Raw genomic sequence first — 21536 nt, forward strand, 5'->3', positions numbered from 1 at the left:
ATCACATGTGATTCTTGGGAAAATCAAATATTTATCAAAGTATTTTATGTAGGATTAAGTTTGATTTCTGCCTAGTTTATTTTGTCCAGTGCCCTGGGGATGCTCAAGGGGTCTCTGTGCCTCTTGCCCTGGGGGATGCTCAGGAGGAATTTCTTGCGATTGTCCCTGTCCCTGTCACCCCAGGCCATTCCCCAGGGGGTCTCCATCATTCTCACCCCAGAGAATGCCTGGGGGGTCTCCCTCCCTCTCACCCCTGTGCCAGGGGGTGCTCGGGAGTCTCTGTCCTCTCACCCTGGGGGATGCTCGGGGGGTCTCCATCCCTCTGGCCTCAGGCAATGCCTGTGCAGGGCTGGGGACCAGGGGCTCTGTGTCCCTCTCACCGCTGAGGGTGCTCGGGGCTGGGGGGGCTCTCCCACCTTCTCACACCTGGGGAGGCCGGGGGGGTCTCTGTCCCTCTCAGCCCTGCTGTGACCCCCCCCAAACATCATCGGGGTCAGAGGGACAGAGACACCCCCAAACCCCCAGAAGGGCTGAACCTGGGATTTTGTTTGGGGCTGAGGATTTAGGAAGGGGCTGGAATTGGGGCTGGGTTTGGAGTTGGGTCTGAGATTTGGATTAGAGCTGGGATTGGGGTTAAGGCTAGACATGGGATTGGTTTTGGGCTGGGGTTGGGATTGGGTCTGGGGCTAGACGAGTCTGGGACTGGGATGAGATTAAATACAAAACTGTGAGTATGTCTAAACATGGAGTGAGATTGAGACCAGAATCAGGGCCAGGTTTGGGACTGAGCTCACCCAGAACCGGACAGGGGGGATGTCACTGCAGGATGTCACTGGCATCATCCCAGCCCTCCTCAGGCACCTCCACACATGGGGGGCAGCTGGGTGCTCCAAGATCCAGGTGCTCCCACACTCCCACCTCAATAGGAGGTGAGCATTCCCTGAGGGCAGCCCTGACTTTGACCCCTGGGGCTCTGGGATCAGCTGTCACATCCCTGTTGAAGCAGCTACAGACAGGAGGAGAGATTTCCCCCCCCCACCTAATTCAAGTGGAAAGATGAAGCCCAGCTGCCCTTTTCTTCTAGTGCCTCCTCCTCTCCTTTGGCAAGGATGTCAAACTCACCAGAAACAGGAAAATCCCCATTCCCTGTGTCCTGGAAGCCTCGGGAATGCCCCTCTGGGATGCATGGCACACACTCCCAGGGGCTGGAATTCCAGTTTCCTGCCAGCAAAAGATGTTCCTGCCCTGGAAGGAAAAGCTCTCAAGAAGGAGCCAAAAGCCAAGTGGAGCAAGATCCTACAGTGACATTTCACTGCCAGTCTTCATATCTTCACCCATGGTTGTTGTAGGTCCTGGATTGGGAATTAAATCAGGGCAATGTCTTTGGTGGGAGCTGCCCTGGGTCAAGGGAGACACTGAGAGAGAAACAGAGCAGGTAAAGAAAGGCAGGAGAGAAAGGAGGGCACAAACACAATCAGCTGAGAAGGTGGCACTCTGAAAACAGACCAGAACTGACTGAAAAGGAATATGTCAGAAGGAAATAATTTTGCACATTTTATTTACTATCAAAACAGAATTTCTTCCCATTCTCACAAACCTCTTGCCATTGTCATTCAGCAGAGCTATCAGAAAATTCTTCACTCTGAGTGGATGTTCCAGGCTGCAGTTACAAGGAAACAGGGAATGGGGATTTTCCTGCTGCTGGGGAGTTTGACATCCTCAGCTGAGGAGAGGAGGAGGCACCAGAAGAAAAGGCAGCTGGGCATTTCCATCCACAAGTTCAGCCCTTCTGGGGGTTTGGGGGTGTCTCTGTCCCTCTGACCCCGATGATGTTTGGGTGGGGTCACAGCAGGGCTGAGAGGGACAGAGACCCCCCGGGCCTCTGCAGGTGTGAGAAGGTGGGAGAGCCCCCCCAGCCCCGAGCACCTTCAGCGGTGAGAGGGACACAGAGCCCCTGGTCCCCAGCCCTGCACAGGCGTTGCCTGAGGCCAGAGGGATGGAGAGCCCCCGAGCATCCCCCAGGGTGAGGGGACAGAGACCCCCGAGCATCCCCTGGGCTGAGAGGGAAAGAGACTGCCCCGAACACGCCCTGGCACAGGGGTGAGAGGGAGGGAGACCCCCCAGGCATTCCCTGGGGTGAGAAAAATGGAGACCCCCTCGGGAATGGCTGGGGTGACAGGGACTGGGACAAACCCCCTAGGGAATGGTCTGGGACAGGGACCTCCCGAAGCACATCCCAGGGTGAGAGGGACAGAGGCTCCTCGATCAACCCTGGGCACCGGACAAAGTAATGTTGTTTCTTGTCAGAAATCAAAATTAATCCTAGATAAAATGCCTTGAATTTGCTTTTCCCACAAGTCACTTGTGATGGAAATGCAAACAAATCCCAAAATTTTATAAACTTACAATAGGAGCTATTTTGTGGCAAATCCAAATTCCATTGTTCCTGCACAGCTCCAGCTCAGATGCTGGCACATTCTGATGAAAGAAAAGTCGAAATTAGGCCCAATAGGGATTATGAAAAGGAAGGGGAAGAAGCTCTGTGTAGCTGTCACAAAGGTGACAGGGACAAAGAGAAAAATTATTCTAAAATTTGGCAAAGCGTCCAGTCTTTGAAAGAGAGTGACAGGGACAGAGACCTCACCTGGGGAAGGGCAAGTGTGACATTGCTCCATGTGTGTGTGGCCTTCCCAGGGTGGAGGTTTTACACTTGAGCCAGTTTGGGTAAGGGGGGTGGTGTTCACCCCCTGAGCAGGGATTACCCCACTGTTCCAGGTTGCCATGCAAGATGTAACCAAATGCATGTTTTCAATCCCCATCTTCATCAACTGCTATAAACAGGTGGGGCAGGGTTCTTTATCTCTTCCATGACTCACCCCTGATAACACCCTCCAGGGGAGATATCTTCTGTGAATGGGCCATTGAGTGTCACTGCAGGACTGATAAAATTCCATCATCCCATTGTGGGATGCTCAGTCCAGGGGGAGGATCCAAGCATTCCTACCTGGATACAAGCTGAGGCTGGCAACACCAGGAGCATCTTGCCTACTGGATTCCCAGAGCACAAGAGCTCCATAACCATCACTGGACCTTCAGAGGAAGACCAGACCCTTCTACAGCATCACTTCTTGGACAGACTCACCTTCATCACTCCCACAGGACTGCAGCCACCATTTAATGGGACTGCAGCCACCACCCTGACCAAAGGGTGTCAGGTTATATCCTGACTCTGTCAGTTTAAGGCAGGGTTTCTGTATCATTGCCTTGATCCCAATTTTGTTTTTGAATTGGAATTCTGGCTTAGACTCTCCCCCAGGTTTGCCTTCAATCCGGTACAAAATTTAGTGTGCTCATTGCTTGTTTTCCTCCCAAAACAGAATTTCCCATTGCTAAAACTTAGCCAGATGGAGGGAGAGACTGCGAGGAAGAGGAAGATGCCCCAGGAAACCCAGGCAGGTGAGAAGGAAGTCAGTGCCCCTTTCTCCCTCTCTCCTGCTCCATCTCCCAGCCAAGCATGGCCCCCAGCTGCAGAACAACCCTTCTGCCAATGCCATCCTTCTGGGGATGCACTGGTGGGATCTCCTTCCCTTTCCCTCTGGCATGGGGGCGAATCCCATCCTCTCCTTGTCCTTCCTCCCCCAGAGAAGGAGCTGAGGATGGAGACCAGGGAGGAGAAATCCCCATGGCAGAACCTGGAGGAAGAGGCTGTTTTGAGCAGCTCCATGACACAGGAATTCAATGGGGAGGATAATCCCCGGAGATTCCACAGGAAGAGGGGCTCCAAACCCAGGCCAGGGTGTGCTGAGGAGGAAAGACCCACCCTGAGTCAGGAAGGTGGACAGAGCTTCAGCTGGAGCACAGAGCTGGTGGTTCGTGAGCAGCTTCATGATAGGGAGAAGCCCCACAAGTGCTTGGAGTGTGGGAAGAGCTTCAGGCAGAGCAGCACCCTGATCTGCAACCAGATGATCCATACCAGGGAATGGGCCTACGAGTGTGGGGAATGTGGGAAGGGCTTCAGTTACAGGTCCACCCTTGTGACCCACCAACGCATCCATACCGGGGAGAGGCCCTACGAGTGTCCCGAGTGCCAGAAGAGCTTTCAGACAAGCTCTGATCTCCTCAGGCACCAGCTCATTCACACTGGGGAGAGGCCTTTCTGCTGTCCTGACTGTGGGAAGGGCTTCAAGCGCAAGTCCCACCTCATCATCCACCAACGCATCCACACTGGGGAGAGGCCCTACGAGTGCCCCACTTGTGGGAAGAGGTTTCAGACCAGGTCAAATCTCCGTCTGCATGAGCTGATTCATACAGAGAGGAGGCCCTTCCGCTGCCCTGACTGTGGGAAGGGATTCAAGCATAAGTTCACCCTCATCAGGCACCAGCACATCCACACAGGGGAGAGGCCCTTCGAGTGTCTCCAGTGTGGGAAGAGTTTCACCCAGCGCTCTGACTTGACCAATCACGAATGGAAGCACCGGTAAGGGACGTTCTATCAGTGCCGCAAAAGCAGAAGAGCTTCATGCCCAGCTTCAGCTTCATCCCTCATTGGAGGACCCATATTGAAAAGAGTCCTGGTGATCCATGTTCCCCATGATCCATGCAAGGAGGACACATGTCCCTTTTCCTGCCCCTGCCAATGACATGATGTGGGATGGAAAAACATGAGGGTCTGGCCATGGCCCTGTCATTACATTCACTCCTACCTCGGAACATTGCCCGGGGCAGGAAGAGTGCCCGGGGGCACTCTTTCTCACCCCAGGGAGAAGGGTGTCCTTTGCAGACAGGAGGAAATACATTGCCATGAAGAGCCAATTGTTGATGTTTTAGTTTTCTCTGCAAATAGTTTTACTTATCCCTTCTGTTATCAATATTGTTTTTGTTCCTGTTTGTTCCTTATCTCGTTGCTGTTCCCAATAAATGTTTTTTATCCCAGCCCAGGATCTTTGCCTTTTGTGCTTTCCATGGGAGGTGGGAGGGCAGCAAGGGCAGCGCAGTTTTAGTGAGAGCAGAAAATTGGGGAACCCCATTCCGGGACCTCAGCCCGTGGAAACCGAGCATCCCAGCTGGTCCCAGCCCTTGTGGCCATGGCAAGAGCCTTGGGAGCGGGTCCCTGGCTGGGGCTGTGGGAACCTCTTCCCTCTGGTGCCCAGGGACAGGAGTGGAGGGAACGGCTGCAGCTGAGTCGAGGCAGGCTCAGGTTGGATGTCAGGAAAAGGTTTTTGCCCAGAGGCTGCTGGGGCCCTGCCCAGGCTCCCCAGGGAAGGGCCCAAGCTCCAGGGCTCTGTGAGCTGCAGCAGCGTTTGGACAGCGCTGCCAGGCCCAGGCTGGCATTGTTGGGGTGTCCTGTGCAGGGCCAGCAGTTGGACTGGAGGATCCTGATGGGTCCCTCCCAGCTCAGCCAATTCTGTGGTTCTGGGATCCCATGAGCCTGGGGATGGGGTTGCAAATGATTGCCATGGCAACGGGCTCTGGCTGCAGGCCTGAGCTGGTGTCCATTGCAACCACCCCTGGCATGGGGTCTCCATGGAGCTGCCAAGGGACTGACCATAGCAACAGGGAGCTGGTGATGGTTGCCATGGAAACTGACTATAGCAACAGGGTCCTGGTGATGGTTGCCTCCTAAGGATCAGATTTGTCACAGGGCCTCAGAGGGGTTCCATAGGGACTTTCCAAGAGTTTCCAGGCTGCTCCAGAGCTGGAATGTCACAGGCACAGACAGGGGCTCCATGGACACCTCCCAGGACTTTCTGGGGATGGTAAAGAGCCCTGTGGTCAGAGGCATTCACAGCCATTCCATGGTGACATCCCAGGGCACCTTGGGCTGCAAAGGCACTGATCTGTCACAGGCACTCACGGGGGCTCCACAGTGACACCCCAGGGGTCCCCAGGCTGCCAAAGAGCTGGGATGTCCCAGACACTCACAGGGGTTCCTGTCATGGGCACAGTGGGCGCTTCAGGCAAAAACTTTATTTCTTCTTTGGAGAAACTCCTGCTGAGACAAGAGGTGGAGAAATGACACTGAACAGCCACCATGGATTCTGAAACCCCTGCAGGGCCCCTCAACTTCTAAAATTCCTTCTAAGTCAGGAGACTGGGAGTGGCTGGATCCAATGCCAGCCCCAGAAAATTATCAAAGTTGTAAAAGATTGAACTGGTGGAATTCAACTTTAACACAAAAATTTGTCTCTCAGGATTAATGACAGAATACCAGATAAATTTATATAAATATGTCTCTGGTTATTCTGATCATGATCAGATGGAAAGATCACTAGCACAGTTATTTACTCCACAGTTCAGGAGCTATAACTATTATTAGAATATAGTGCTCTAGGCAGCAATTTTGAAGTCAACAAGGCCTCGCTGGTGTTGTTGGAGCCCATTGCAGGCAGAGCCTCCTGCTCCAGCAGGAACTGCCTTTCCTGTGCCATCCGCAGGGCAGGTCCTGCTGCAGGAAAAGCCCCAGGCCAGCCCCAGCACAGGGAAGGCCTCGGGCACAAGGGCAGAGTGCCATGCTGGGAGCTGGGCCAGGGAGAGCCTGAGGCACCAAAGGCACCTTGGCAGCAGCAGCTGCTTGCAGGCCATGGCCAGAAGCCTCCCTTGGCAGCCCGGCCTGGTGGCCACCACTGCAGAGCTGCTGCCTCAGGGCTCATTCCTGGCTGGGCTCTGGAAAGCCACTTCTGCTCCAGGAGCCTGACTGGGAAGCTGTTGGCCCCAGCACCTTGGGGACAAGATATTAATGACAAAACTCTTCATGGCAGCAGAGCCAAGGCAGGGGCAGAGGAAAGGGGAGAGCCAGGCCCAGGGGACAGGGCTGCCATGGTGATGGCTGTGAGGTTACTGTCCCTGCAGCACCCTGGCTGCCCTCAGCAACATTCTGGCCAGAAGCGTTGTGAGGGCACCCAGCACATCAGAGAACCCACACTACAGGAATTCTGTCCCTGGGGATGAGACGGTTTCACTGGGTGATGCTGCACAAATTGTCCTGATCTTGGACAATTCCTGTGATGGGGAATCCACTTCTCTGGAAAAACAGTTGCCATTTTGTGCCACTCTCCTAGCTGTAAAATATTTCCTCCTTCTAACAAATGTAAATCCACCCTTGTTTAGTTTAGAGATATTGACCCTTGTTCTGTCAAGGCAACATTTGTGAGAAAATTCCTTTGACCACTATTTTTCCATTTTCACAGACCTTGGAGAAGACACAAAAGTCTCCCAAGATGGGGTTTGGAGGCCTCATCACATAACCAGCAAGTACAGGCTGATGGCTCTGAGGTCAGTGGTGTGGAGACGGGGAGAGAACAGGAGTAGCCATGGAGGGATGGAAGGGTGGTTTTAGAGTGGCTGGAACTTTTCTTCATAGTAGGAATGAGCCTGAAGAAGACATAATAGCACCAAGTGCAGTTACAAAGGTCCAGACAAAACATCAGGAGAAAGGAATTTCCCTGGCAGGGGAGGGCTGTGGTGCAGCACGTCCCCAGCAGGAGCCTGGAGCAGCCCAAGGCTCTGTGTGGGCAGGCAGAGGCAGGCAGGGGGCAGAGCTGTCAGCAAAGGAAGAGTCCAGCCAGGTGGGGCAGCCGGGGGATGCCGACAGCCTGCAGGGATAGAGGCACAGGTTTGCTCAGCATCAGAGACACCTTTCCCTCGCTTGTCCCCACCTGCCATCACTGCCACCAGTGTTCTGCTCTACCTGGAATCTGGGGACATTTTCTCAGTCCTGTCCCTTAGAAAGATATTGGAATATGAATCCCAATATTACCAGTTAGATGGTGCCTGGGCCAGTCTGACCTTCGCTGCTGGGCCAAAGGCGGCACTGTGGTGTAGATCACCCCAGAGATACCTTGGCTGCTGGAGATTGCAGCAGGGCACTGAACAAGTCCAAGCTTGTCAGGAACTCTTTTTACCCCAGGAGAGAGAGCTTCTGGCGATGGTGAAGAGAAAAAGGAGAGGATTCCGCTGGAGGGTTTCCAGATGTTTATTCCATGGTTTCAGAGGTCTGAACCGGGGCAACTGCTCCAACAGAATGCCAGCTGCATGGTCTGATTAACCTTTTAAGCTCGGGGACAGGGGAAGGGGAGGGGACAGGTGAGCTGCCAACCAGGTGAAAGGGGCAGGGTCTCAAGGGACTAGGGACACCTATACGGTCCAATGTCCCCCAGGCCTGAGGAGCATGTTTTGAATTTGACCAACCACACGACGTCTTGCTGGAATCTTAAGCCTGATTGACAGGACTCACTCAGCAAGGGGGTGAGGGGGAAGGGAGAGAGGTATAGGCACACGTGGGAAGGGACCCGGAAGTTTAAAACAGGACATTGCAACACACCGCAACATCTCCCCCTAGTTTTGTTTAAAAAGAAGAGGACTGTGTTTATGGTGCAGAATGATTGCCAAACCATAGCTGGTAAATCGGTTCTTCCTCTACAGGAGGGTCAGTGTTTTCCACTGAGGCTTCCAGGTCATCCATTAGAGCACTGAGGGCTTCCAAATGGTAAACCTCAGGAGGGGGGGATGAGCTTGAAATTAACTTGAGAACCATGCATTTGATTAGTCCAAAAACAATGCTAAAAACTACATTAACTATAACTAAAATAAACAGCACTGAAAACACAGTTTTCAGGACAGATCCCAACCAGCCCGAGAGTCCCCAGCCTTTGAACAGTCCATTCAGCCCGTTGTCAGTTTCTCTGTTGATGTCCGAGAACCTTTGCCAAGGTAGTCCATATGTGGTTTGGGCTGCGGTACTATGTAGGAGATCGCAGGTGGGATGATCACGAGTAGGACGAGAAGCAGGCTCGGTCTCATGGCGTCTCGAGGCTACACACGAACAGTGGGATCTAAACTGGTACAAGGAACTTGAGACAGACATATATTACAAACTATTCCAGATAGGAGGCTTGAATGGAATTTCCTCCAGAGAACGCTTGCGGCATTTTCTTCTCCAGGCAGCGTGAGCCACCTGGGGTGCTTCTGCAGATTTCTCTGAGACTTTGGGAACATAGGGCTTTACCCATTTGGAAGGAACCCACCTTAAACCAGAGGGGGTGGACACACAGGCGTATCCACGTCCCCAAGTAACCAATTTGTAACGTCCCACCATTTTCCAAGTCTCAGGGTCCTTTACTAAAACCGGAGGTTTTTCTTTTATCAACCTGTGACTGCTCCCCCCAAAGTGGCGTAGGATGGGTGGGTTCAGGCTGTCAAAAGAACAATTCAGAAAATTGATTGTGAATAGTGCCCTGGAAAACCGGATGTGGGGAGGTTCTACCTTCAGAACCTGTTGTTGCTGGTCCAGGACTCTTTTAACATCACGGTGAGTTCTTTCTACAATGGCTTGACCTGTAGGGGAGTAGGGGATGCCAGTTTTATGCTCTACTCCCCGTTGCTGCAGGAAGCTCCCAAATTCCTTGGATTTATAAGCTGGCCCATTATCAGTTTTCAGCTCCTTGGGGATGCCCATGAAAGAAAAAGCCTGTAAGAGGTGCTTAATAGCATCAATAGATGATTCTCCTGTGTGGGCAGAAGCATAGACCGCTCCAGAAAAGGTATCTACACTAACATGAACATATTTCTGCCGTCCAAAAGCCTGAATGTGTGTCACATCTGTTTGCCACAGTTCACAACTGTTCAGTCCCCTTGGGTTTGCTCCCGTACTCACTGTAGGGAGTGCATGTTGTTGGCAATTTGGGCACGTGGCCACAATCGCTTTGGCCTGTTCTCGAGTGATGTTAAACTGGCGAACCAGGCCAGGTGCATTTTGGTGGAAAAGCTGGTGGCTGATTTTTGCCTGTTCAAAAACATTTGGGAGAGTGGCCATCACTGCAGGTGCAGCAAGAGCACCTGCCCTTCTGTTGCCTTCAGCGATAAACCCTGGCAAGTCAGTGTCTGACCTGACATGCATCACATAAAAGGGTTGCTCTCGGTGAGTGACTAACTTTACCAGTTTGGAAAGGAATTCAAAAAGTGCGATGTTAGATACATCTTGCAGTATTGCTTGATCTGCTCTGGATACTACTCCTGCCACGTATGCAGAGTCTGTAATCAGATTAAATGGTTCTGAGAACCTTTCAAAAGCCCTAACAACCGCAGCCAATTCAGCAACCTGAGGTGAACCTTCCACCTCAGCAATGTCCGTCTCCCACTGCTGGGTTTGAGGATTTTTCCAAGTCATAACAGACTTGTGTGACCTCCCGGACGCATCTGTAAAGACAGTTAGAGCCCTTCTTAAAGGTCTCCTACTTAGAGCAGTTCTTAATTTTAAAGTAAATTGAACATCTTGTTCAAACAATTTGCAAGCGGGCCGTGCTACCGAAAATTGTCCTGAGTAGGAATCCAGAGCAAACTGCAACACTTCATTTTCTTGAAACAATTGTTCCAGTATTTTCATAGTATTTTGACCTGATTTTAACTCAATTGGAATGTGAATGCACTTAAAATCACATCCTGCTAACTCCCTGATCGGGGTCCCTGCTTTCCGGATCAGTTCTGCTACCAGTTCCTGAGGCTTTGTCAGTCTCTTGGACCTTTTGTGACTGAGGAAAACCCATTCTATGATCAAGAGAGAGTCCCTCTGGTCCCAGTCCTTTTTTGGTGTGTCCTTTGCCTTAGGTGTTTGTTTTTCCTCCCACTGGAAAATAATTCCATGGAGGTGTGGCAACTTACCTAGGATGATAAATTTGAATGGCAGGTCAGGCCGGCATCGGTGGGCCTGTCTTGTGGACATTGCAATCTGCACCTTTTCTAGAGCTTTCCGTGCCTCTGGGGTAATAGACCTAGGAGCACCTGGGTCCTCTCCCCCTTTCAATAAATTGAAAAGAGGGGCAAGGTCTTCATTAGTCAGACCAAGCCATGGTCTTACCCAATTCAAAGACCCACACAACTTGTGGACATCCGCAAGGGTCTTGATCCTTGGATTGATTTCTAGTTTTTGAGGAACAATGGTCCTATTTCCAATTTCTAAGCCCAAATACTTCCAAGGTGGCATCTTTTGAATTTTCTTTTCCTGGAGCTCAAACCCTGCAACAATCAATGCATCGATCGTTAGGTCAAGCGCATGTGTTAGTAAATCATCACTGGGGGCACACACAAGGATATCATCCATATAATGATAGATGATGGCTTTCTCTGCGGCTGCACGAACTGGGGAAAGCAGGGAAGAGACATACCACTGGCAGATAGCTGGAGATACCTTTAATCCCTGAGGAAGAACGGTCCAATGGTACCTTTTCATAGGAGCTTCTGAATTGATAGAAGGGACAGAGAATGCCAAACACAGTGCATCATCAGGGTGCAATGGGATTTGGAAAAAACAATCTTTAATATCAATAACAGCTAATTTCCAATCTTGGGGAAGCATTGTTGGGGATGGCATACCAGGTTGGGGAGAACCCATATCTTCAATTACATTATTAATTTGTCGGAGGTCACAGAAGAGTCGCCACCTCTTTTTGTCAGCCTTTTGGATGACAAACACTGGAGAGTTCCATGGGGACATGGTCTCCACAATGTGGCCCTTTCTTAGTTGCTCTTGTACTAGTTCCTCAAGCACTTTTATTTTTTGTTTACTGAGTGGCCACTGTTTCACATCAACTGGTTCATCTGTTTTCCACTTAAGTTTTTGGGTGGGGCACTGTTGTTTAATGACTGCTGCACAAAAATGCTGTGGAGAGTCTGGAATATTAATTGTGACACCCCACTGGGCCATTAAATCTCTCCCTAACAAAGGTTCTGAATAATCTAACACAAATGGACGGATATTTGCCAATTGTCCGTTTGGACCCTCGAATTGAATAATGCTTTTGGATTGTTTTGCCAATTGCAGACCTCCTACACCTCGAAGATGACTAGCAACATTTTGTGAAGGCCAGTGTGCTGGCCAGTCTTGTACTGGAATCACTGTGCAGTCTGCACCTGTGTCTACAAGCATCTCAATGCGTTTAGACTCCCCACCCCCACTGACATTGCACCACAATTTGGGTTTATCTGTCCCAATAACTTGGACCCGGGCGACTGTGGGCCCCTGTTTATCGACATTTTCAGGTAAAGATGGCACAGGGATAGCTTGAGCAACAATTTGTCCATTGGGAAGAAACAGGGGTGGGTGGAAACAGTGCAGGCTGAGAACAAATTGCTTGGGATCTGATGTTGTCATTCCCGGAGCAATTTCGATCTCTTGTGGTGTGTTTTTGTCCCCAGTGATGATGTACTTACAACGAATTTGGTTCCAAGTACCCTTCTGTTCAGGATTTACAGAGACAATATGCCAGTCAGTGTCCTTCAGGTGGAGTGACTCTGTCAGCTGCAACCTGTAAGGCTCATTGACAGAAGATGCGGTTAATACAGAATCACTTAAATCATAACAAAGGTTATTTTGTTTCACTTTCAACAGTGGACTAGCAGACTTGGTCTTTGAAGCACCTGCTTCACTTACACAAATGTTAATGTTATCGCGCGCTTGATTTGTTTTGCTACCCTTATTCTCTTGGCCTGCTCCTTTTATGTCTGCACGCCGGGCAGGCTGGCGCTTTATTCTTCGTTTTTTTGTGTCAGATCTCAGGATCTCAGTCCTGAGGTGCCGGGCCACCGAGACCACCCTTGGGGGGCTCGGGAGTCCTGGAATGTTGCCAGAAGTGTCTGGTGGCTGGACTTTGACCCTACACAGGAGACGACACCTGTATGAGGATAGGAGGACTTCACCGGGGTGAATGGTGAAGGGATTAGTTAATTAGAGGGTGAGACACAGGGTTTAGGATTTATGTACAGGGGGATTTAGAGAAGTAAGATGGAGGAATTGGGGCGTGTCCTGTCCTTCTTCTTCTTCTTCTTCTCCTCCATCTTCTTTGGTGATGGTAGCACTTTTGGATTGGTTATTACTAAAAGTGCACCGGGCAATAAGAATAAATGGTGTTGGGGAAAAATGATAAATATTGTACACGTAACAATGGGTATAAAGATAGGTGGCTGCCTGGAGGGCAGCACAGTGTGCTCATGGCTGACTGCTGAGCAGATATCTGTCGGGCTGAAAGAAAATCTTTTAGATAAACAATTAATAAACATAAAAATCGAAAGAAGAACTGAAGCCTCTTCTCGTCTTTTGATACGCGGGCTGCCCCAAGGCCACTCCGGGCCTTTCCAGGCCCTCCAAACAGCTGAAAACCGACATTTTTGTTGTTGACCCCCAGGGAGGGCTTGTAGTTCTCCTCCCCTGCCATTTCTAAATTCATCAAATTCCCTTTTCAGGGGGCACTGGTTACTCCAGTGTCCTAGCTTATTACAAAGCAGGCATGGTTTAGTGGGCTCAACCATTGCTGGTCTCTGCTGCTGCCCAGGGTGCTGCTGTGCTGAGGGAAAGGATGAAGGGCTGGCAACAGCGACACGCTGGAGTGGTCTTGACAGCAGCCTTGGTCTGCTGTCTTCAGCCACAGTCATCAGAGGCACTTTCCTGTTACAGACTAGAAGCATATATTTTAATGTAGGGGAAGGTTCCATAGGAAGGCTCAGGATTGCCGCTCGACACTGTTCATTTGCATTTGTAAACGCTATTTCTTCTAAAATTGCTTCCCTTGCATTTTCCTTTTTAACCTGTATTTCAATGGCTCTAGTTAGCCTTTATACAAATTTCAAAAAAGGTTCTGATGGTAGTTGTTTGATTTTACTATAGGGCTCAAAAGGCCCCTCAGGTTGGAGGGAAAAGAATGCTTTTTCAGCTGCTTCTTTTACTTTCTCAAGTGTTTCTGCAGGAATTGCAGCAGCTTGGACTGAGGGAGAAGACCACTGGCCTTCATCACAGAGGTGCTCAAGGGTAATAGGGTTACCACTGTTGTCTTTTGCTGTGTTTGGATCAGCCTGTAAGCCTGGGAGAGCATCTTTTAGCAGTTGTTTCAATGCTGATTCCCATAATTTGAATTCTGTGGATGTCATGAGACATGAAAAAAGTTGTTTTAAATCATGTAGAATCACAACAGTCCTACTTAATTCAGAATTTAAAAGGCCACGGAAATATGGACTGTGTGGACCATATTCTTTATGAGATTTATAGATCTCTTTAATCAATTGTCGTCCAAAAGAACTCCAATTAGCAGTTGGGGCTGCTCCTGCTTGAGCTGCAGGCTGAAACGTAACAGGAGCTAGTGACAACATGGGACTATGCATTGGGTCTGCTGTCCCCTGCTCTGTATCCCTTGAATCAGAAGCATTGGGATCACAGCTACAGGTTTGGGGACAGGCAGTGGGTGTGTCCCTACCGTGGGAACCCGGGGAGGGGGCGGGGAAAGGGAGCCGGCAAGGGGCGGGGAAACCGTGGGAACAAGGGGCGTGGTCAAGGGGCTGGCAGGGGGCGGGGCAACCATGGGAACAAGGGGCGGGGTCAAGGGACTGGCAGGGGGTGGGGATACCGTGGGAACCGGGGGCGGGGACGCCAGGTTACATCGCGTCAGCAGACGCCCCCTGGGAGGAGTAGAGGGGCGGAGCTGAGGGTACTGCAGGAAAGGCGGGGAGAGGGGGGAAGGTGTCACGAGGAACAGGAGGAGAGGGGGATGGGGCAGGAATTTTGAGATGCTTAAGAGGATTTTGGGAAGAAGACCAGGTTTGGGAAGATGCCACATGGCATCCACCATCTTGTGCACCCCCTAGGGACTGGGGGCCATTTTGGACATCACTGCTCTCCGGAAAGCTGACACGTGCTCTGGGTTTTAGAGGAGGGGATACAGGGGATTGGGAAAGACACGCAGCCTGGCCAGGGCTTTGTGAACAAAACAACTCAGGTATTCTTGCACACTCTGGGAGCCGACTTCCCAAAGAGTGTGCTCTCTTTAAAATACCAAGTTTTGGGGAAAGAGGTTTAGGGGTTTTAGAGCTGGGAGAAACAGGGAGAGCAGAGGTACATGGCTTTACATTTCGCTTTTTCTCCATTTCCTTTTGTTTGAGCAATGCTGTTCGAATTTGTAAACTCCAGAACACATATTTAGCTGAGGGTGATTTGCCAGATTGTCCTAAGGTTATCAATTCATTCCCAACTTTATCCCAGAATTGAATATTGTGGATTTCTTCAGGGGAAATGTTTGGGAACTGCAGAAAAAGCCATCTTATAAACTGTTTCAATTTTCCTTTAGAGAATTTCACATTACTCTTGATTAAAATGCTAACAATATTATAATACACTCCCCTTTGTACAATGCTAAGTTTGGAACCCATGTTAGATGTAAAAAGCAAAGTACTTAATCCCGCCTGACCAAAAACAAAGCTAAAATCAGCTACCAATTTCTACAAAAAAAAAACACAGATAGAAAGCGATAACGAGCAGACAAAAGCTTCACAATGCAGCTGTATATACTGCTTTTAAAATTCCCGGGCCTCAGCAGCAGGGCACACCCTGCCGAGCCGAGGCAGAAACAAAGCCTCCCCCGCCGTGGAATGCAGCCCCCCCGCGGAGCAGAGGGAGCAGCCACTCCACGTGGCAGCCAAAACCGGGACGCCCCCCCCCTCCGCCGCCGCGTGTGCAGAGCACTCCCCACTCCGCAGGTCCCCCGGCCACGTGGAAAGAGAGCCCCCCCCTCCCCCGCAAAGAGAAAGAGAAAGAGAATCTCCTAACACGTGTCTGAGCACGCTACTGAGCCGGGGGGGAAGGGCAGAGAGCAATCTCGCTCCGGCGCGAATTGTAAAAGACAGTAAAACACGCGGCAGGAAAGCTAGAACGCTATGAATTCCCATCTGTGGGGCTGCGCAGCCAAAAATGCAAAGGCAAAAAGGAACAGAACTCGCGGCAGAGTCTGTTTTAGAGCTTCTGCTCTACCGAAAGCAGAGATACTCACGTGAAATGGAAGCTGTAGGCTGGGTCTAGGCAGGCAGGTCTCCACCGGAAAAGGACTTCTCTCTGGGTGTAAGAGAAGCTACCCTATTCTTCCTCTGGAAAATCTGCTCACCGCGAGGGCGCTGGGCTTTCTAGAGGTGCCGAACGGTCCACGAAACTTTTTCTGGGAATATTCCCAAAGTCTCTAGCTGGGAGTCTTGAAGCAGGGCTCCTTTCAGCTGGGTGCACGGCTGCCAGAAGCTTCTCTGAGGTACTGCGAGTCCGTTTTCGGGCTGCGAAGTCACTTCGCCCACCCACAGGGACGCCAATATATTGGAATATGAATCCCAATATAACCAGTTAGATGGTGCCTGGGCCAGTTCTGACCCTCGCTGCTGGGCCAAAGGCAGCACTGCGGTGTTTTACCCCAGAGATACCTTGGCTGCTGGAAAGTGCAGCGGGGCAAATCCAGGCTGTCAGGACTCCGTTTCCTCAGGAGAGAGCGTTTCTGGCGATGGTGGAGAGAAAGGGAGTGGATTCTGCTAGAAGGTTGCCAGATGTTTATTCCGTGGGTACAGAGATGTCTGCACCGGGCCACTGCTGCTAACAGAATGGAGGCCGCATGGTCTCATTAACATTTTAAGCTCAGGACAGGGGAAGGGGAGGGGACAGGTGAGCCACCAACCAGGTGAAGGGGCAGGGTCTCAAGGGACTAGGGACACCTATCACACGACGCCTTGCTGGTATGTTAGCCTGATTGACAGGGCACACTCAGCGAGGGGCGAGGGGGAAGGGAGAAGGTAAAAAAGGATACTGCAACACACCACAACAATCAGCTGTCACATCCCTGTTGAAGCAGCTACAGACAGGAGGGGAGATTCCCCCCCCACCTAATTCAAGTGGAAAGATGAAGCCCAGCTGCCCTTTTCTTCTAGTGCCTCCTCCTCTCCTTTGGCAAGGATGTCAAACTCACCAGAAACAGGAAAATCCCCATTCCCTGTGTCCTGGAAGCCTCGGGAATGCCCCCCTGGGATGCATGGCACACACTCCCAGGGGCTGGAATTCCAGTTTCCTGCCAGCAAAAGATGTTCCTGCCCTGGAAGGAAAAGCTCTCAAGAAGGAGCCAAAAGCCAAGTGGAGCAAGATCCTACAGTGACATTTCACTGCCAGTCTTCATATCTTCACCCATGGTTGTTGTAGGTCCTGGATTGGGAATTAAATCAGGGCAATGTCTTTGGTGGGAGCTGCCCTGGGTCAAGGGAGACACTGAGAGAGAAACAGAGCAGGTAAAGAAAGGCAGGAGAGAAAGGAGGGCACAAACACAATCAGCTGAGAAGGTGGCACTCTGAAAACAGACCAGAACTGACTGAAAAGGAATATGTCAGAAGGAAATAATTTTGCACATTTTATTTACTATCAAAACAGAATTTCTTCCCATTCTCACAAACCTCTTGCCATTGTCATTCAGCAGAGCTATCAGAAAATTCTTCACTCTGAGTAGATGTTCCAGGCTGCAGTTACAAGGAAACAGGGAATGGGGATTTTCCTGCTGCTGGGGAGTTTGACATCCTCAGCTGAGGAGAGGAGGAGGCACCAGAAGAAAAGGCAGCTGGGCATTTCCATCCACAAGTTCAGCCCTTCTGGGGGTTTGGGGGTGTCTGTCCCTCTGACCCCGATGATGTTTGGGTGGGGTCACAGTGGGGCTGAGAGGGACAGAGACCCCCCCCGACCTCCGCAGGTGTGAGAAGGTGGGAGAGCCCCCCCAGCCCCGAGCACCCTCAGCGGTGAGAGGGACACAGAGCCCCTGGTCCCCAGCCCTGCACAGGCATTGCCTGAGGCCAGAGGGATGGAGAGCCCCCGAGCATCCCCCAGGGTGAGGGGACAGAGACCCCCGAGCATCCCCTGGGCCGAGAGGGACAGAGACTGCCCCGAGCACCCCCTGGCAAAGGGGTGAGAGGGACGGAGACCCCCCAGGCATTCCCTGGGGTGAGAAAAATGGAGACCCTCTGGAGAAATGGCCTGGTGTGACAGGGACAGGGACAAACCTCCTAGGGAATGGTCTGGGACGGGGTAAAACCTCCCGAAGCACACCCCAGGGTGAGAGACACAGAGGCTCCTCGATCAACCCTGGGCACTGGACAAAGTAATGTTGTTTCTTGTCAGAAATCAAAATTAATCCTAGATAAAATGCCTTGAATATGCTTTCCCCACTAGTCACTTGGGATGGAAAGGCAAACAAATCCCAAAATTTTATAAATTTACAATAGAAGCTATTTTGTGGCAAATCCAAATTCCATTGGTCCTGCACAGCTCCAGCTCAGTTGCTGGCACATTCTGATGAAAGAAAAGTCGAAATTAGGCCCAATATGGATTATGAAAAGGAAGGGGAAGCTCTGTGTAGCTGTCACAAAGGTGACAGGGACAAAGAGAAAAATTATTTTAATATTCGGCAAAGCCCCCAGCCTGTGAAAGAGAGTGACAGGGACAGAGACCTCACCTGGAGCAGGGCAAGTGTGACATTATCTCCTGTGTGTGTGACCTTCCCAGGGTGGGGGTTTTACACCTGATCTAGTTTGGGTAAGGGGGGTGGTGTTCACCCCCTGAGCAGGGATTACCCCACTGTTTCAGGTTGCCATGCAAGATGTAACCAAATGCATGTTTTCAATCCCCACCTTCAGCAACTGTTATAAACAGGTGGGGCAGTGTTCTTTATCTCTTCCATGACTCAGCCCTGATAACGCCCTCCAGGGGAGATATCTTCTGTGAATGGGCCATTGAGTGTCTCTGCAGGACTGATAAAATTCCATCATCCCATTGTGGGATGCTCCACCCAGGGGGAGGATCCAAGCATTCCTGCCTGGATACAAGCTGAGCCTTGCTACAACCAGGAGCAGCTTGCCTACTGGATTCCCAGAGGACAAGATCTCCATAACCACCACTGGACCTTCGGAGGAAGACCCAACCTTTCTACAGCATCACTTCTTGGACAGAATCACATTCATCACTCCAACAGGACTGCAGCCACCATTTAATGGGACTGCTGCCACCACCCTGACCAAGAGGGTGTCAGGTTATATCCTGACTCTGTGAGTTTAAGGCAGTTTTTCTGTATCATTGCCTTGATCCTAATTTTGTTTTTGAATTGGAATTCTGACTTAGACTCTCCCCCAAGTTTGCTTTCAATCCGGTGCAAAATTTAGTGTGCTCATTCCTTGTTTTCCTCCCAAAACAGGATTTCCCATTGCTAAAACTTAGCCAGATGGAGGGAGAGACTGCGAGGAAGAGGAAGATGCCCCAGGACACCCAGGCAGTTTAGGAGGAAGTCAGTGCCCCTTTCCCCCTCTCTTCTGCTCCATCTCCCAGCCCAGCACGGCCCCCAGCTGCAGGACAACCGTGCTGCCAACACCATCCTACCGGAGATGCACTCGAGGGATCTCCTTTCCCTTCCCTCTGGCATGGAGGCAAATCCCATCCTCTCCTTGTCCTTCCTCCCCCAGAGAAGGAGCTGAGGATGGAGACCAGGGAGGGCAAATCCCCACGGCAGAACCTGGAGGAAGAGACCATTTTGAGCAGCTCCATGACACAGGAATTCAATGGGGAGGATAATTCCCGGAGATTCCACAGGAAGAGGGGCTCCAAACCCAGCCCAAGGGGCGCTGAGGAGGAAAGACCCACCCTGAGTCAGGAAGGTGGAGAAAGCTTCAGCCAGAGCTCAGAGCTGGTGGTTCGTGAGCAGCTTCATTGTGGGGAGAAGCGCTACAAGTGCTCAGAGTGTGGGAAGAGCTTCAGGCAGCACAGCACCCTGATCTGCCACCAGATGATCCACACTGGGGAATGGCCCTACGAGTGTGGGGAGTGTGGGAAGGGCTTCAGCTACAGGTCCACCCTTGTGACCCACCAACGCATCCACACTGGGGAGAGGCCCTACGAGTGTCCCGAGTGCCAGAAGAGCTTTCAGACAAGCTCTGATCTCCTCAGGCACCAGCTCATTCACACTGGGGAGAGGCCTTTTTGCTGCCCTGAGTGTGGGAAGGGCTTCAAGCGCAAGTCCCACCTCATCATCCACCAGCGCATCCACACTGGGGAGAGGCCCTACCAGTGCCCCACCTGTGGGAAGAGGTTTCAGACCAGCTCAAATCTCCGTCTGCATGAGCGGATTCACACAGAAGAGAGGCCCTTCCACTGCCCTGACTGTGGGAAGGGATTCAAGCATAAGTTCACCCTCATCAGGCACCAGTGCATCCACACAGGGAAGAGGCCCTTCGAGTGTCTCCAGTGTGGGAAGAGTTTCACCCAGCGCTCTGACTTGACCAATCACGAATGGAAGCACCGGTAAGGGACATTCTATCAGTGCCCCATCAGCAGAAGAGCTTCATGCCCAGCTCCAGCTTCATCCCTCATTGGGGGACCCATATTGGAAAGAGTCCTGGTGATCCATGTTCCCCATGATCCATGCTAGGAAGACACCTGTCCCTTTTCCTGCCCCTGCCAATGACATGATGTAGGATGGAAGAACATGAGGGTCTGGCCATGGCCCTGTCATTACATTCACTCCTACCTCAGAACATTGCCTGGGGCAGGAAAAGGACTCTTTCTCACCCCAGGGAGAAGGGTGTCCTTTGCAGACAGGAGGAAATACATTGCCATGAAGAGCCAATTGTTGATGTTTTAGTTTTCTCTGCAAATAGTTTTACTTATCCCTTCTGTTATCAATATTGTTTTTGTTCCTGTTTGTTCCTTATCTCTTTGCTGTTCCCAATAAATGTTTTTTATCCCAGCCCAGGATCTTTGCCTTTTGTGCTTTCCACACGAGTTGGGAGGGCAGCGCGGTTTTAGTGGGAGCAGAAATTGGGGTACCCCATTCCTGAAGCCCGGCCCGTGGAAACCGAGCATCCCAGCTGGTGCCAGCCCTGGTGGCCATGGCAACAGCCTTGGGAGCGGGTCCCTGGCTGGCGCTGTGGGCACCTCTTCCCTCTGGTGCCCAGGGACAGGAGTGGAGGGAACGGCTGCAGCTGAGTCGAGGCAGGCTCAGGTTGGATGTCAGGAAAAGGTTTTTGGCCAGAAGCTGCTGGGGCCCTGCCCAGGCTCCCCAGGGAAGGGTCCCAGCTCCAGGGCTCTCTGGGCTCCAGCAGCATTTGGACAGCGCTGCCAGGCCCAGGCTGGCATTGTTGGGGTGTCCTGTGCAGGGCCAGCAGTTGGACTGGAGGATCCTGATGGGTCCCTCCCAGCTCAGCCAATTTTGTGGTTCTGGGATCCCATGAGCCTGGGGATGGGGCTGCCAATGGTTGCCATGGCAACGGGCTGTGGCTGCAGGCCTGAGCTGGTGTCCATGGCAACCACCCCTGGCATGGAGTCTCCATGGAGCTGCCAAAGGACTGACCATAGCAACAGGGGTAGTGATGGTTGCCATGGAAACTGACCATAGCAACAGGGGGGTGGTGATGGTTGCCATGGAAACTGACCATAGCAACAGGGTCCTGGTGGTGGTTGCCTGCTTAGGATCAAATTTGTCACAGGCCCTCAGAGAGGTTCCATGAGGATTTTCCAAGAGTCTCCAGGCTCTTCCAGAGCTGGAATGTCACAGGCACAGACAGGGGCTCCATGGACACCTTCCAGGTCTTTCTGGGTGTGGTAAAGAGCCCTGAGGTCAGGGGCAGTCACAGCCATTCCATGGTGACATCCCAGGGGACCTTGGGCTGCAAAGGCACTCACGGGGGCTCCACAGTGACATCCCAGGTGTCCCCAGGCTGCCAAA

The 21536-nt window shown here is 51.5% G+C and overlaps 1 protein-coding gene across 1 annotated transcript; it reads left to right on the forward strand.

The window, feature by feature from the left end:
* Positions 1-3722: 3722 nt before the first annotated feature.
* Positions 3723-20117, forward strand: LOC141728049 (uncharacterized). Its single transcript, XM_074534349.1, has 2 exons — positions 3723-4422; positions 19471-20117. Exons 1-2 carry the CDS (start codon positions 3723-3725, stop codon positions 20115-20117), a joined length of 1347 nt encoding a protein of 448 aa, XP_074390450.1.
* The last annotated feature ends 1419 nt before the right edge of the window (positions 20118-21536 follow it).

This window comes from Zonotrichia albicollis, unplaced genomic scaffold (assembly GCF_047830755.1).
Source record: "Zonotrichia albicollis isolate bZonAlb1 unplaced genomic scaffold, bZonAlb1.hap1 Scaffold_83, whole genome shotgun sequence".
NCBI classification, from domain to species: Eukaryota; Metazoa; Chordata; class Aves; order Passeriformes; family Passerellidae; genus Zonotrichia; species Zonotrichia albicollis.